This window comes from Salvia splendens, chromosome 12, assembly GCF_004379255.2.
Source record: "Salvia splendens isolate huo1 chromosome 12, SspV2, whole genome shotgun sequence".
In the NCBI taxonomy this organism is placed as follows: Eukaryota; Viridiplantae; Streptophyta; class Magnoliopsida; order Lamiales; family Lamiaceae; genus Salvia; species Salvia splendens.
Window position 1 is genome coordinate 399,125 of NC_056043.1, and position 12,740 is coordinate 411,864.

At 36.0% G+C, this 12,740-nt stretch overlaps 3 protein-coding genes across 5 annotated transcripts; all 3 read right to left on the reverse strand.

The window, feature by feature from the left end:
* Positions 1-1,005: 1,005 nt before the first annotated feature.
* Positions 1,006-3,819, reverse strand: LOC121759362 (choline-phosphate cytidylyltransferase 2-like). The gene is made up of 8 exons (XM_042154918.1): positions 3,527-3,819; positions 3,288-3,401; positions 2,981-3,076; positions 2,482-2,524; positions 2,221-2,376; positions 2,058-2,138; positions 1,325-1,435; positions 1,006-1,252 (listed from the first exon to the last, which is right to left on the reverse strand). The coding sequence occupies exons 1-8, from the start codon at positions 3,718-3,720 to the stop codon at positions 1,094-1,096; spliced, it is 954 nt and encodes a 317-aa protein (XP_042010852.1). The 5' UTR covers positions 3,721-3,819; the 3' UTR covers positions 1,006-1,093.
* A 1,238-nt stretch (positions 3,820-5,057) lies between these two features.
* On the reverse strand, positions 5,058-5,919 carry LOC121757193 (VQ motif-containing protein 22-like). The gene has a single exon (XM_042152708.1). It carries the CDS (start codon positions 5,812-5,814, stop codon positions 5,299-5,301), a length of 516 nt encoding a protein of 171 aa, XP_042008642.1. The 5' UTR covers positions 5,815-5,919; the 3' UTR covers positions 5,058-5,298.
* A 1,626-nt stretch (positions 5,920-7,545) lies between these two features.
* On the reverse strand, positions 7,546-12,433 carry LOC121758738 (protein FAR-RED ELONGATED HYPOCOTYL 3-like). 3 transcript variants are annotated; one of them, XM_042154127.1, is made up of 10 exons: positions 12,278-12,433; positions 11,169-11,201; positions 8,989-11,078; positions 8,856-8,912; positions 8,646-8,714; positions 8,508-8,570; positions 8,350-8,418; positions 8,224-8,271; positions 8,057-8,139; positions 7,546-7,968 (listed from the first exon to the last, which is right to left on the reverse strand). In XM_042154127.1, exons 3-9 carry the CDS (start codon positions 11,032-11,034, stop codon positions 8,080-8,082), a joined length of 2,412 nt encoding a protein of 803 aa, XP_042010061.1. In that variant the 5' UTR covers positions 11,035-11,078; positions 11,169-11,201; positions 12,278-12,433; the 3' UTR covers positions 7,546-7,968; positions 8,057-8,079. The 3 variants fall into 3 exon arrangements, with proteins under 3 accessions (XP_042010061.1, XP_042010059.1, XP_042010060.1); XM_042154125.1 differs by having other exon boundaries at positions 8,989-11,201; XM_042154126.1 differs by lacking the exon at positions 12,278-12,433 and having other exon boundaries at positions 11,169-12,261.
* Between the last annotated feature and the right edge of the window lie 307 nt (positions 12,434-12,740).

Below are 12,740 nucleotides of genomic sequence, written 5' to 3' on the forward strand. Positions count from 1 at the left end.
AAATAAATATAAAATTAAAAAGAATATATTTTTAGTGAATGATAGAATTTTATTAACTTTTTATCAACAAATATAATTAAATATATAAATTATACTAGTAGTAAGTTATTGTAAATAAAAAATTTAATATTTATGTATAAAAATAAATAAGTTCATAGTATTATTTTCAAAAAGTAATGCAGTAAAATAATATTATACACAAAGATATATGAATAAACATAAATTAAAAACATATATTTAGTAAATACTCCTAGTATATAATCAAATAGTAGTAAACTTTTAATATAATTAATCACATATTCTTAATATACATATATACGTATTAAACACGGATTATTAGTTTATATAGATAAAATATTTCGTGTTTAACATATGAAAATAACTTATGTTCATATTACTACTAAGAAGTCCTTGTGGTGTAGTGGTAGAATTGTTGGTAAGTTCACCGGGAACTCTTGAGTTCGACCCCTATCAAGGCCAAAATGTTAGAATAAAAATTTTGAAAAGCATTTGAACCGGTTCCCGGCCAGACCGGTCCGGCCGGTTTCGGCAGTTCATGGCAGTTGAACATGTCACTGGTTTTATAGTGCTAACCGGACCGGACCACCGACCGGTTCGCGGTTGAACCGGTCGAACCGGCCGGTCCAGTTCAATTTTTAAAACATTGGTTGCAGCCCATGAACCCATATTCCGAAAGGTCAACGTATTTAATCCCAAATTTCGAAAGGTCAGCAAAATGAATCTTTTTTTCCGAAATCTTTCTTTTTTTAGGCCATCCACACCTTTGTAATTTATGACATCAATTTTTCAATTTTATTTTTTTAAAATATCCTGAACATTGAAACTGAGAGGGAGAGATCCAAACATTGTCACACTGTTAACAACTTGGTACATTTGGAAACATTACGTTGTTGCTCTAATCACCAGTAATAAACTATATATTCTGGAAACTATAACCACATGAACACACCAAGAAGATAAAAAAAAATCAATCAACAAACCAAATCAATCAAAGTACTTCTTCACCTCTATTGTATGAAAAGTCAGCAAGCAGCACACGGTACAACTACTCACAGCTTAATGTACAAGATAGTCATTTATCATCACTGTCATAGTATTCATCATCATCATAGTACCCTTCCTCGGAGTCATAGTAGTCTTCTTGGTCATCGCCATCTTCCCCGTAATCCAGTAAGCCCCTTCCGTTCTGTCCCCTTAAACTCTCTTGAATCCGGTCCCTAATGGCAGTTCCCTGAGAAAGATAGAAGTGAAAAAGTTAAGAATGACAGCAAGGAATGTTAGTACGCCTTGGATTGCAGCTCACCATTTTGTGACAACGCTCCTCAAACATCTCGAGGAATCCAGCAACCAGTCTGTCAGCATTTTCAACCCACATGTCCCGGCGAATGGTAGCTGTTTTGGCAACTGTTTGTATCTGAAGAAATTGAAGATGGAGCCATGTGTGACACATGTAAAACGAATAAGAAATGCTTCATAGGGTATATAAATAGCCTAAATAGATCAGTGATTAACTGCACTTGTGTGAATGCATAAAAGGTAGTGTTACAAATCATAGATACTAGTCAGTAAAGCAAAACAAGGTGGTTGGTATGAAGGAACAAAATGGACTTGAGAGAGGTATATAAATTAAACACGAAAACAGTATTAAGTTTTTTGGGAAGACTGGAACACGTACTAGCATGCTGTGTAGTAGATGGAATGGGTGATTCATCCTTTAGGGAATAAGTATTCCTAAGTGAAGGGTGATAAAGAAGAAGAAAGCCTTTTAGCATAAAAAAAGGGAAGCTGGAGAACAATTGTTGAAACCAAATAGCAGCTCCCAAAATATTTTCTGAACAAAAAAAGGAGAGGAAAAAGTGGCACAGCAAAACAAATATAATTGCTCCACTTTCCAACTACTATTTCTCCTAATATTAGGGTCATTTTCTTCTTAAAGTTCACAGAGATAAATCAGTTTTACGAAATGATTTGTTTTACCTACACTTTTTCTTTGAACAATTAATGCATAAAAATTGGATTGCGGAAGGAAGCTGTACCTTCTCCCCAACCTTTTCTTGATGCTCCTTAACTTTCTCTTGCAGCTTCCTTAGTCGCATATTTACCCTTAGTCGCTTTTCCTGAAAAAAAATCAAAAATGTGAAAATTCTAAAGAAATAACTGAAGTAGTACAGAGCAACTCAGAATGAAGGGGGACCGTGCCTTGACATAGCTAAGATTAAGCTCCTTTCTTGAATACCCACGGTCCAAATTGCGCATCACATATTGGTTGTAGTCTTTTACTATCCTCATAATGATGTCAGATGTTGAGATCCCCTCAGTCCTTTTGGTCTCTTTAAACCTCCCCACAGCTTTGACCTACACCAGATGTAGTTAAGTATGATAACCAAGTGTCAACTAAGTGGAAAGAGAAACATCAGCAGTTATAATATTATTGAAATGTTTAAACAGAATCCATCTTACAAATTCATAAACATCATTTCCAGCTCCACTTGCATCAGCATAACTGCAATAAAAGATTACATCCATTTAGAGGTAGAAAGCCATAAATTTGAATATACCAGTTCTGATCTCATCATTTTCATGACCACAAATAACCAAATCAGGAATCTGGGATCATGACAGCAAGAACAATAAATTAAGTTAGAATATAAATGCATCAACTTTCACCAATTCATATATCAACAGAGGTGCATAAATGACCTAGACTAGCAAATCACAAGAGCCTAAGCCTTTAATAACCAACACTCTCCAAGAAGTTGACATAGGCATGGCATAAGAAAACATGTGCTTAGGTAGAATAGCATCAGCAACATAAAAATAATACAGAAGCAGAACGAGAAAAAAAAGTTAGTAGACCAAAAGGTAATAGCTGGAACCAAAGGATCACCAACTTCTCACAAGTACCGAGTCCAATCCGAGATTCTATCGGAATGAGATTAACTTGATATGCAACACTTACGGGAGAGAATCGTGAGCAACGTAATCTATATTGTGCTTGTCCAAGAATTCTTGATCAATCACCCATGGGGCATCAGGAATAACCTCATCCACCCACCTGCCATAGCAAATAAGACAAATGTAAATTCAACTAGACACCAACTCCACCATTCAAGCCACAACGAAATGAATCAAATCCAACATCCTAATAAGATGAAGATGCATCAACTATCCACAGACTAATAGAGGCCAAATCTAAATCGAGATTAGGCAATCATGAACATAGGAAAACCAGTAAAAAAAAGAAAGGAACACAGAAATGAACAAACTTGCAATGGCGAAGGGATTCATAACGCTCCGATTCAGTCATAACAGTCTTCCCTTTGAACTTGTGTGTAACCTCATCATTGCAGCACCCAACAAGCAAGTAAGTATTCGGAAACCTAAAAAAGATAAATAAATTATTAAATCAAGCACAAAATTGAACTGGACAAACTGAATCAACCAAAAGGAAAACGAATTGAACCGACTAACACAGTAAAGATCAGATGAAAGCACGAAATCATACGATTTTTTGGCTTGCTCGAGGGAGCGAGCGTGGCCGAAGTGAAACAGATCGTAGATCCCGTCGGCGTAGACACGAATTGGGCGGTCAGACGAAGAAGGAGCGTTGACGGCGTCGCTCTTGGTGAGCTCAGCTGCGTTGGCAGTGGTGGTCTGCCTCTGCTCCGTCGCCGCCGCAGCAACACCGCTATCGACCATCGCAGCCGTCGGCGGTTTCGATTTCTGCAAACTCTTTTGCTTGATTTTTTCAGCTGCTAATAAATTACTGTGAAGAAAAAACGAATATACTCTTAGACTGCCGACTTGAATTTTATTTTGATCATACAATTTCAGATATTTTATTTTATATGTACTTATTTTTTATTTTTTATTTTTTCAATAAGCAAAATTAATTTATACTTACTCTAGACAAAAGATATCATTTTTGTCATTTTAATATATACATACAAATTTATATTTACTATGTATAATAGTATCTCACGACATATAAATTTAATCATTATTTCAATCACATATTCCATCATTTTGTCCATTTATATATAGTATTTATTAATCGTTTTTGATACTTTATATTTTATACATTATAACCGTTTCTATTTTATAATTTCTTAACTTTTCTCACTTATAGAGACCAATTCTCTAGTACTATTAATAATGAGTGATGGTACTAAATAGTTTTTGGTTTGTAGTTTTTTGGTTTGTAGTTTTTGTTGCTTTACGACGTGAAAACTTGTCATTGTTAATTATTTGAATATGTATTTCGTTTTTTTATTAAATATATGTGTAAAACTGTAAAAGGTTATTTTGAATCCAATTCACATTGGTCTAATTGCATAACTACCGAAAGTCATAAACCATGAGCATGGTTTCTTTTTTTTGTTATTGAATTTAGATTTGGGATCTCTAACTATGGAGTATATATTAATTAATTATAATGAGCATGTTTAGAATTCTAATACTATTTTGTTTTCACATGCAATGCAGAATAGGTGTACTTACCCTTCCAATATTTTCAATGATATTTTTACATTGTATTTTGGATTTATACAAAAAAAAGGGCTTCAATATTAATTGGGAATGTGTACTATATTAGAATGGGACAATGGGTGGGTGTGTTGAAAAAAAGTGTGGCCCCTTTTATATGCTCACATGTGAAGACACACCCCACTTGTTTAAACATTAATTATTTAAACAATGTGTTCATGTCTTGGAGTTGTAGGATCAACAATTTAGGTTTCTAAAACATGAAAATATTATTCGGGTGGGCATGCATGTTGCTAATAGAATTGAATTAATGACAATCTCATGTTAATTACACGAATGAAAGATAGCTAGTGTATAATTTACTAAATAATTTTAGAATATCCAACAAAATGCCAATAGTACTATTTAATTAGTGTAACAACCATCAACATACAAAATAGACACGCATCACAACGTTATCAATTCCATAACAAATTTCATAATAATATTATTATTGTAAAAATACATTGTAAATTACCACTATCTACTTTAGCAAAAGCAATCCATATAACTTAACATAACACAACATACAAGATTCTTTTCATTACAAAAGGATCCAAAAGTCTAACAAGGAATGCTACATTATGATTAAACAAAACCAAACCCCCCAAAAAACACCAAAAAAATCAAAAGAAAAAAAAAACCTAACCACACACCAACTATGATCCATAACTTTCATAGTCAAATGTGAAAAGAAGAAAGAATTTACAAAGAAAAGTCATCACCAATAATCTCCTAATTTCCCCCAACAAGTCACACCATAAAGTTGCCAAAATTGATCCCATTCCCATTCCCCGCCGCCGTCTGCGGCGGCACACCGCCGCCGTTGTCCATCACAAACATATTCTGCGGCTGCTGCTGCGGATATTGCACGTGGAAACCCGCGACAGCCACGTGGTCCATGTAGTTCGCGGGCCCGCCTCCTCGGTTGGGGATTGGGTGCTGCCCGGATGCGAATGAGACGGCGGCGGCAGGGCGGCCGGTGAAGTGCTGCACCATGGCCCTGAAGTTGGCCGCGTCGGCGTTGAGTAGGGTGGTAGGGGTCCGCCTTGAGGCCCTAGACCGCCTTCGCGCTGGCTTGGCCACACGGCCTTCCTCAGGGCATAAGTGGTTGTTGTTGTTGTTGTTGTTATTATTACTGCTGCTCGAGCCGTTGGCTAGAGCAGCAGTGGGAGAAGCATTGATGTTTTGGTTGATTTGAGAGAAATCATTTTGGTAGGGTTGGAAAAGCCAATCACTAGGGTTTGACATGGTTTGGCTAATAGCCATAGAGATTTTTGAGAGCTACTATAGTTTTATTGAGCTCTCTCTCTTGATATTTTTTTAGAGAGAGAAGATGAACAATGGAAGGAGAGGGGGGTTTGAGCCATTGGATTGAAGTATATATATTAGCTAGTCTTGGTCCTTTAAGTCTTCTTTTTTACTATATGTTTTTTAGTTATATAAATATATATGGATGACGATTGATGAAATTAAAGTTTATGTGATTTATAAAAGTATTAGGGTTTAGCAGACACGAGGCATTACCAACAAACAAATCCACTATTGGTATAATATGATAATAAAGAATCGTCAACATATACATGATTATGTAATTAGATCATCTTTTCTTATCATTTTTTACCTTGTTAACTTTTTCATCAAAATAGTAAACTAAATAGTAATATGATTTCAAAATAAGTTATATTTGTCCATTCAATGAAAATTACCTTTGATCGAGATTATATATTCAATAATTAAAGGTAAAATAAGTAAATTAAACTTCCCACTCTAGATATGAAATAGTTGAAGATAGAACAAGTCAAAGAAAGACCTAAACATTGAATGCATAAATGAAATGTTTGGTGGGGTTTGTAGTGAAGCTAAAAGGTGGGGGTGGTGATGCTTCCACGAAGCAACAAATATCGATCGTGTATGAAAGCAATGATCTCATCCTTCTTTGTTTTTTTCTCATTGGAATAATACTTAGTATCTATTGAACCATTGACTTGAGAAAATTCGATCAACTCATTTGATTTGTATACTTTCATTTTCTATACAATTCAAAACTTTGTGTCAAATTCAAAATTCGTTGGTTGATATATATGTAATTTTATTACTATTTCCAGTGTTCGAACTCGAATCTTGACTCATTCGATCGATCTTATGTATAAAATCATAATGTATAATTTAATATACTATATGAGTGTATATTTGTCAGTTATAATGTCATTAGAAAATAAGTCTATAAATTCCGTACTTTTATAGTTCGTTGTATATGTATGTCTATATACACAATATAAAAGATTAAATAGTGCATAAGAGAGAGATAGAAAGGAAGAAACCTAGAAACCATATGCACTATCGATACATCACACATATAATAGATCATATGAGGATGAGAGTGTGAAGTCATTTTATCATGTCTCAATAGTAGTCAAAGATGTGTGTGAAGAATATCTCAATGTCACATTCACATTAGACAATTTGCTAATCCTTTGTATGTGGGCGTGATCAAATCCGTACTTGTGCAAGAAATGATGTAATTGGCCTAACAATTCATATATTTATGTATTTTTTTATTTATGCATTTTGTGAGCATGGGATTAATTTTTAAGTAGTAGTAGTAGTACTATATTTTTAGAATGTCAAAATTAACGGCTGAACTACTTCTACCCAAAATATCGTTTCATATATATTTGCGTCAGTGTGGTAGAAACTAGAAAGGTAGTGTGTAACTAATTAAATAGAAAAATATTAAATCCTATAGAATATAATCATAATTGATTGAACCAATAAAAATAACATTTCATGGAGTATAATAAAAGTCATTACAAAAATATGTACTACTATCTTACTAATATCATTCCTGATTTAACTTTTACCAATAATTCCGTAATTACTACTAATTTGCTATAAATATTCAAACTTTAATTAATATTGATAAAGGATAAAATATTTCCTTTTTTGGGACTCAACTAGTTTTCATCAATTCAAATTTCTTCATTATAAAACATAATATTAGTACATAACACATCATGATTAATATTTATAATAAAAACCAGAATTTTACATAGGTAAAGATATAGAATTATAGATAGATATTTAATGTGGTAACACTACAAACATCAACTCAACAATGCTCTCTTTCTTCACAGGAATTCTAGATTTACCGTAACTTAACTACAGATACAACTTGCTACTATCGTTACAACACAGCGACGCTGCCTCGGCCAGATACGACGACGCTGCTGATGCTGCTACAGCACCGTGCCGGAGGGACAACAAAGTTAAATTCTGCTGCTCAATCTATGTTCATTTACTGTACAGTTAAAATCAAGAGATGCTCTCCCATTTGGCACACACTCTTCACTCAGCCTCTTGTTATGCATCAGTCAGTCTGTACGGATACCAACGTGCTCGACAAATTAGCCTGCCATGCTTCTATACAATGGTGTACGTATATCAGTCAATACCAAACCCGAGCAGTGCATGAAAATGAAAGGTTGAGCTGTGAAACATCATTACCTACCATTGAATGAGAGGCAGATTTTCTCACGCGTGTCTTGGTGCGTCGTCGTGCAACTGGGAAGTTCTCACGTTGGGATCATCCTGCTATGGAAAGTGATACATAGGTAAGGCCCAGATTGGTAGATAGCAAGAACAATTGAAATCAAGCTAACCATCCTACAAACTAACCCGAATTCCATAGCCAAAATTTGAATTGCGGAAGAACTCCATATGCCCCTTCAGGAAAGACCATGAAAATCAGAAACGAATCGAAGCAACATGAAAAAGAAAGAGCTGCACAGAAAAACAAGATACCATTCCAGGCATGGCAGGCTGAGTACCATAGTAACCATCATGAGTAGGTGCAATAGAGTTCAGCTGGCCCTAAAGAAGATAATAACTTCAGATTCCATTATTACCAGAAATAATTAAGAATGTATCTTTTTTTTGTTAGTCGAAATAATATGACGTACTAGTCCCTGAATGGCAGGTTGGTTCCCGAAGTAACTATCGCGTGTGGAGCCCATTAAGTTCAGCTGTACCGTTCATATAGAGACAGTGAGATAATTTGAACATCAGTTTTCTTGCGTAATTCAAAGTATGTTCCTTACCATTCCCGGAGCACCTTGATGATGGCTAAAAAATCCATCCAGATTTACAGGTCGAGAACTCAATTTTTCCTAGCATTCAAACATTGAATGATTTAGAACAAGAAATGTAGCAGGTGAAACTGCAGATGGATTTCTTTTCTCTCATTACTAGATGATATCAACTAAGATGAATTTTTATTGAAAAGTAAGCACGCAATAACATTGACGTACAATTTGTTGTAGGCTCTCTGTTGTGCCAACTGTAATAACATCTGGTCCCATGTTAACCTGCAAAGAAGATAATGCGTGAGTTTAAAACATAGAAAGTGGAAACAGATTTGTTTTAGATTCGTTCAAGACAAACCTTTCTTTTCTTAGTTGCATTCTTCTTCTTATTTGTCTTGCTCAAACTTCCATTTTGAATGTCGTCTTCAATGCACAAAATACCTGGGGAAGCAGAGTGTCCAGCTTCTAGAAGATTCTTATTGGAGTAGTTGGCATTCAAACAGGTCTCAAAAGCTTCATCAAGTGCACGAAGAGACAGATTGTAACTCTCTTGTGACAACGATCCTTCTTCACTCAATTTCATAGCCCTTTGACAAAGATCATTATACCGCTGCAGCCTTGACTGCACCTGCTCGGACCCTTCCCCCATTGAGTATCTGCTCTTGGCGTCTTTGGTCCACCGTTTCAAAATATATTGTGATGGTATTGCTGAGATGCCACAGATCTGAAGAACAATCATTGCATGTCTACAAAGGAAACCTTTCAGTTCAAATAAGCGGCATATGCAGGACACTTCGGATTTCAAATCGTTCAATGTGACAACAAATTCTTGATTCCTCTCATAATCTTGTACTTTGAAAGTGACCACCACATCAACTTGTTCCTCTTTCTTAGGTATACAAGCTACTGCGCCCAATACCTCGACTTGAAATTTCCTAAATACAGAATGCGTATACAGGCTAGCTACATGCTTCTCAAAAGGTGAAGGAGACTTCAAAGCAGGCTGTTTATTCCATGTATCAGAAGAGGCCTTCGCTTCCTCTTCGTACCTATCTTGCAGAATGGCATCATATTGCTTAATGAACTCTTGCACAGTTGTTTTCTTATGAACATACTTGTCAAAGAAAGAATTCACACTATCTGATCGTTGACCTGTCGACATCCCAGCAAAAAATCCATCTTTCATAAAGTTAGGCGCCCATAGTTTGCGATCTTCATACAATGACTGGATCAACTCGTTCTCTTTCAGTTCGAATCTATCCACCAGCTTGCGCCACCTCTTTTCAAACTCCTCCTCTGTCCATGACCTATAAATGCATTTTTCGAATTTTGACATGAATTTTTCGTTCTGTTTGATTACATTATTCAGTGTTTCTGAAATCTTTCCTATTATATGCCACAAGGAGAAAAAATGAAGTGTGGATGGCAAAACATCTGAAATAACAGATTTAAAAAATCTGTCTTGCTCGGTGAGCATAATTTTTGGAGCCTGACTACCCATAGCCTTCAACCACGTTTGCATGATCCATGAATACGTCTCATCGTTTTCATCAGACACCAAAGCACATCCAAGTAGCATGAACTGGTAGTGCTGGTTGACCCCAACAAACAGAGCTAGAGGCATTTTATACTTGTTTCTGATATAGCTTGTATCAAAAGATACAACATCACTGAAATTGGGATAGTCATGCCTGCTTTTGGCATCAATCCATAATAGACTCCTCAGACGTTGATCCTTGCCAACATTCACTGCATAAAAGAAGTTAGGATTTAGAGTCTGCATATGGACGAAAAACTCAAGCATAGCACTCGCCTCCACTGCATCCATTGCCATACTCCTGCCCTTTTCAAATTGGCTTCTGGAGTCATGTTTAAGACCGACGGCACTTTTATATTCAGCGAACTGTCTAGCCATTGCAGCATACATCCTTCTGGTCTGTTCACTTACAGCTTGGGCAGGTAACAGTTCATGGTTATGCTCTTTCTCAAATCTATGGATTATCCATTTCCCATCAGACCTTCTCTTAACGTGCATGCTTGCTTTACAATCTGTCTTGGCACATGCTCGACGACCTGGAGCATTCTCAGCATCCTGATTGCTTCCTTGTCTACTGCGTGGGCGGTTCAAAGATTTCTCATACTCACGCTTTGTTCCATATCTAGAGCATGCAAACTTTGCGTCGATGAATTCCCTTGATGTTTTTGAACGCCGGCTATTCTGAATTGCAGTATTAAATCCCACAGATCTTGCATATTCCTGATAGAAAGCATAGGCGTCCCCATGAGACCCAAATTCCATACCAGGAAGTGGCTCAAGAATCGTCACATCTTTAAAATCGATATCAGGTAAGGGAGAATTCATGTCATCCACATCTTCAACATGCAACTTGTCCTCATCTCCCATACTCTCACCCACTCCATCTACATTGAGAGGCTTCTCTTCCTCGTCTAGCATATTAACAATACCATTAGGCTCTTCCAATTCTTTATCATGTTCACCAGAAGGCAACCTAAGATCTATATCCATGACACACCAACCTGTTTTCCTGTAATAAGCTGTTGTCTAGCGACCTGGAAATTGAACATGAGTTTGAGCTCTATAAAGCAGTAAAAAGATATGAGCTTTGCACAGTTCTGCGTTTATTTTTTCATTTCACTGCCACAAGAAAAAAAGAAAAAGGAGCACCATTTATAAAGCAGATAATTAGTAAGATTGTCCTTTTACTCCTTGATTTCCCATACCCCCTTTTATCATTGCAGTCCACCATCAGCATCAAGAAACAACCACAACATTCATCATTATGTACACAGACATACAACAAAATCACACCAGTAAATAGAAGCAAAACGACCATGAAAAAGCATGTGTGATGTGTCAGAACATTGTTACACAAGCAACAAATTCTTCAGTAATGCCCAAGCTGAAGATTTTAGAAGAGCTGTTGGAAATCACAAAGTGGAAAGATTGCCATAAGTGATTTAGCTCATTCTCAGAGGAGGTCACTAAAACTCAATTCAGAGTAAGAAAACAAATTTTTTATACTAATGCAGTTATACAGAACATCAGGATACACTATGCAACTTTTGGAAGTGCCATATATAAACGAAAAACTCGACCGACCATATACACAAATGACTCAATCAACACATGAATTCCACATAGAAACCGCATAATCTAGACGAACGAACCACAACTACTCAGTCTTAGCATCTCCAATTATAACATCAAGTAGTTAGCCATTGGTAGCACATTCATTATAAAAGGCAGCTCGCAGCAGCAAAGCAAAAAGGAACCACATTTACTCAGTCTTAGCTTCTCCGATTTTAGCATCAAGTAGTTAGCCATTGATAACACACTATAATGGCAGCTCTCTACATTATAAAGCTGCCGCCACACAGTATGAGGCTATAGCACGACGAAAACCTTACGTTCAGGAAAAAGGCAATTCAATAGAAGAAGAAAAAATAAGACAAAAAATATGGATAAAAAGCGGCATGGATAATGGATTGGAGCATGAATTGAAGGAAGCTTTTTCCGCTGATTGAGATATTAATCATTAAGCAAGAAATTGTTGAATTGTCGAATTGTTTGAGCAGAAGAGAAAAGGAGGGAATAAGTAGTTGTGGAGGTGGAGAGTGGTGATTACCTGCGATTTTTATAGTAGGGATCTTCAGAACTGCAAATCCACGCGAGGGTTTGAGCGAGTCGACGAAGTTCTTCCCCCAAATTGGGAGATTAGGGTTCTCTCGATATGAATGCCCCACTCGCTCTACTTCTTCACCATCTCTCACTCGCTCCACCCTTTTCTCTTTCTACCACACACCGAAATACTCCTATAAACTTCATTTATTTTTTTATTTGCTTCTTTTAAATATTTTTGTACAAACACACTCACACTAATTTTTTATTTTATTATTGCAATTTTTTTTGGTGAGTTAACTTTGACACTTTTTTGGCATAACAATTAAGAAAAAATATTTAATAAGTTAAATGATGAGATAATAAAATATAAAGAATAAGGTAAAAGATACTCCCTCCGTCTTTTAAATATTGTCTCATTTTAACCGGGCACGGATTTTAAGAAATGTAATGAAAAGTAAATTGAAAAA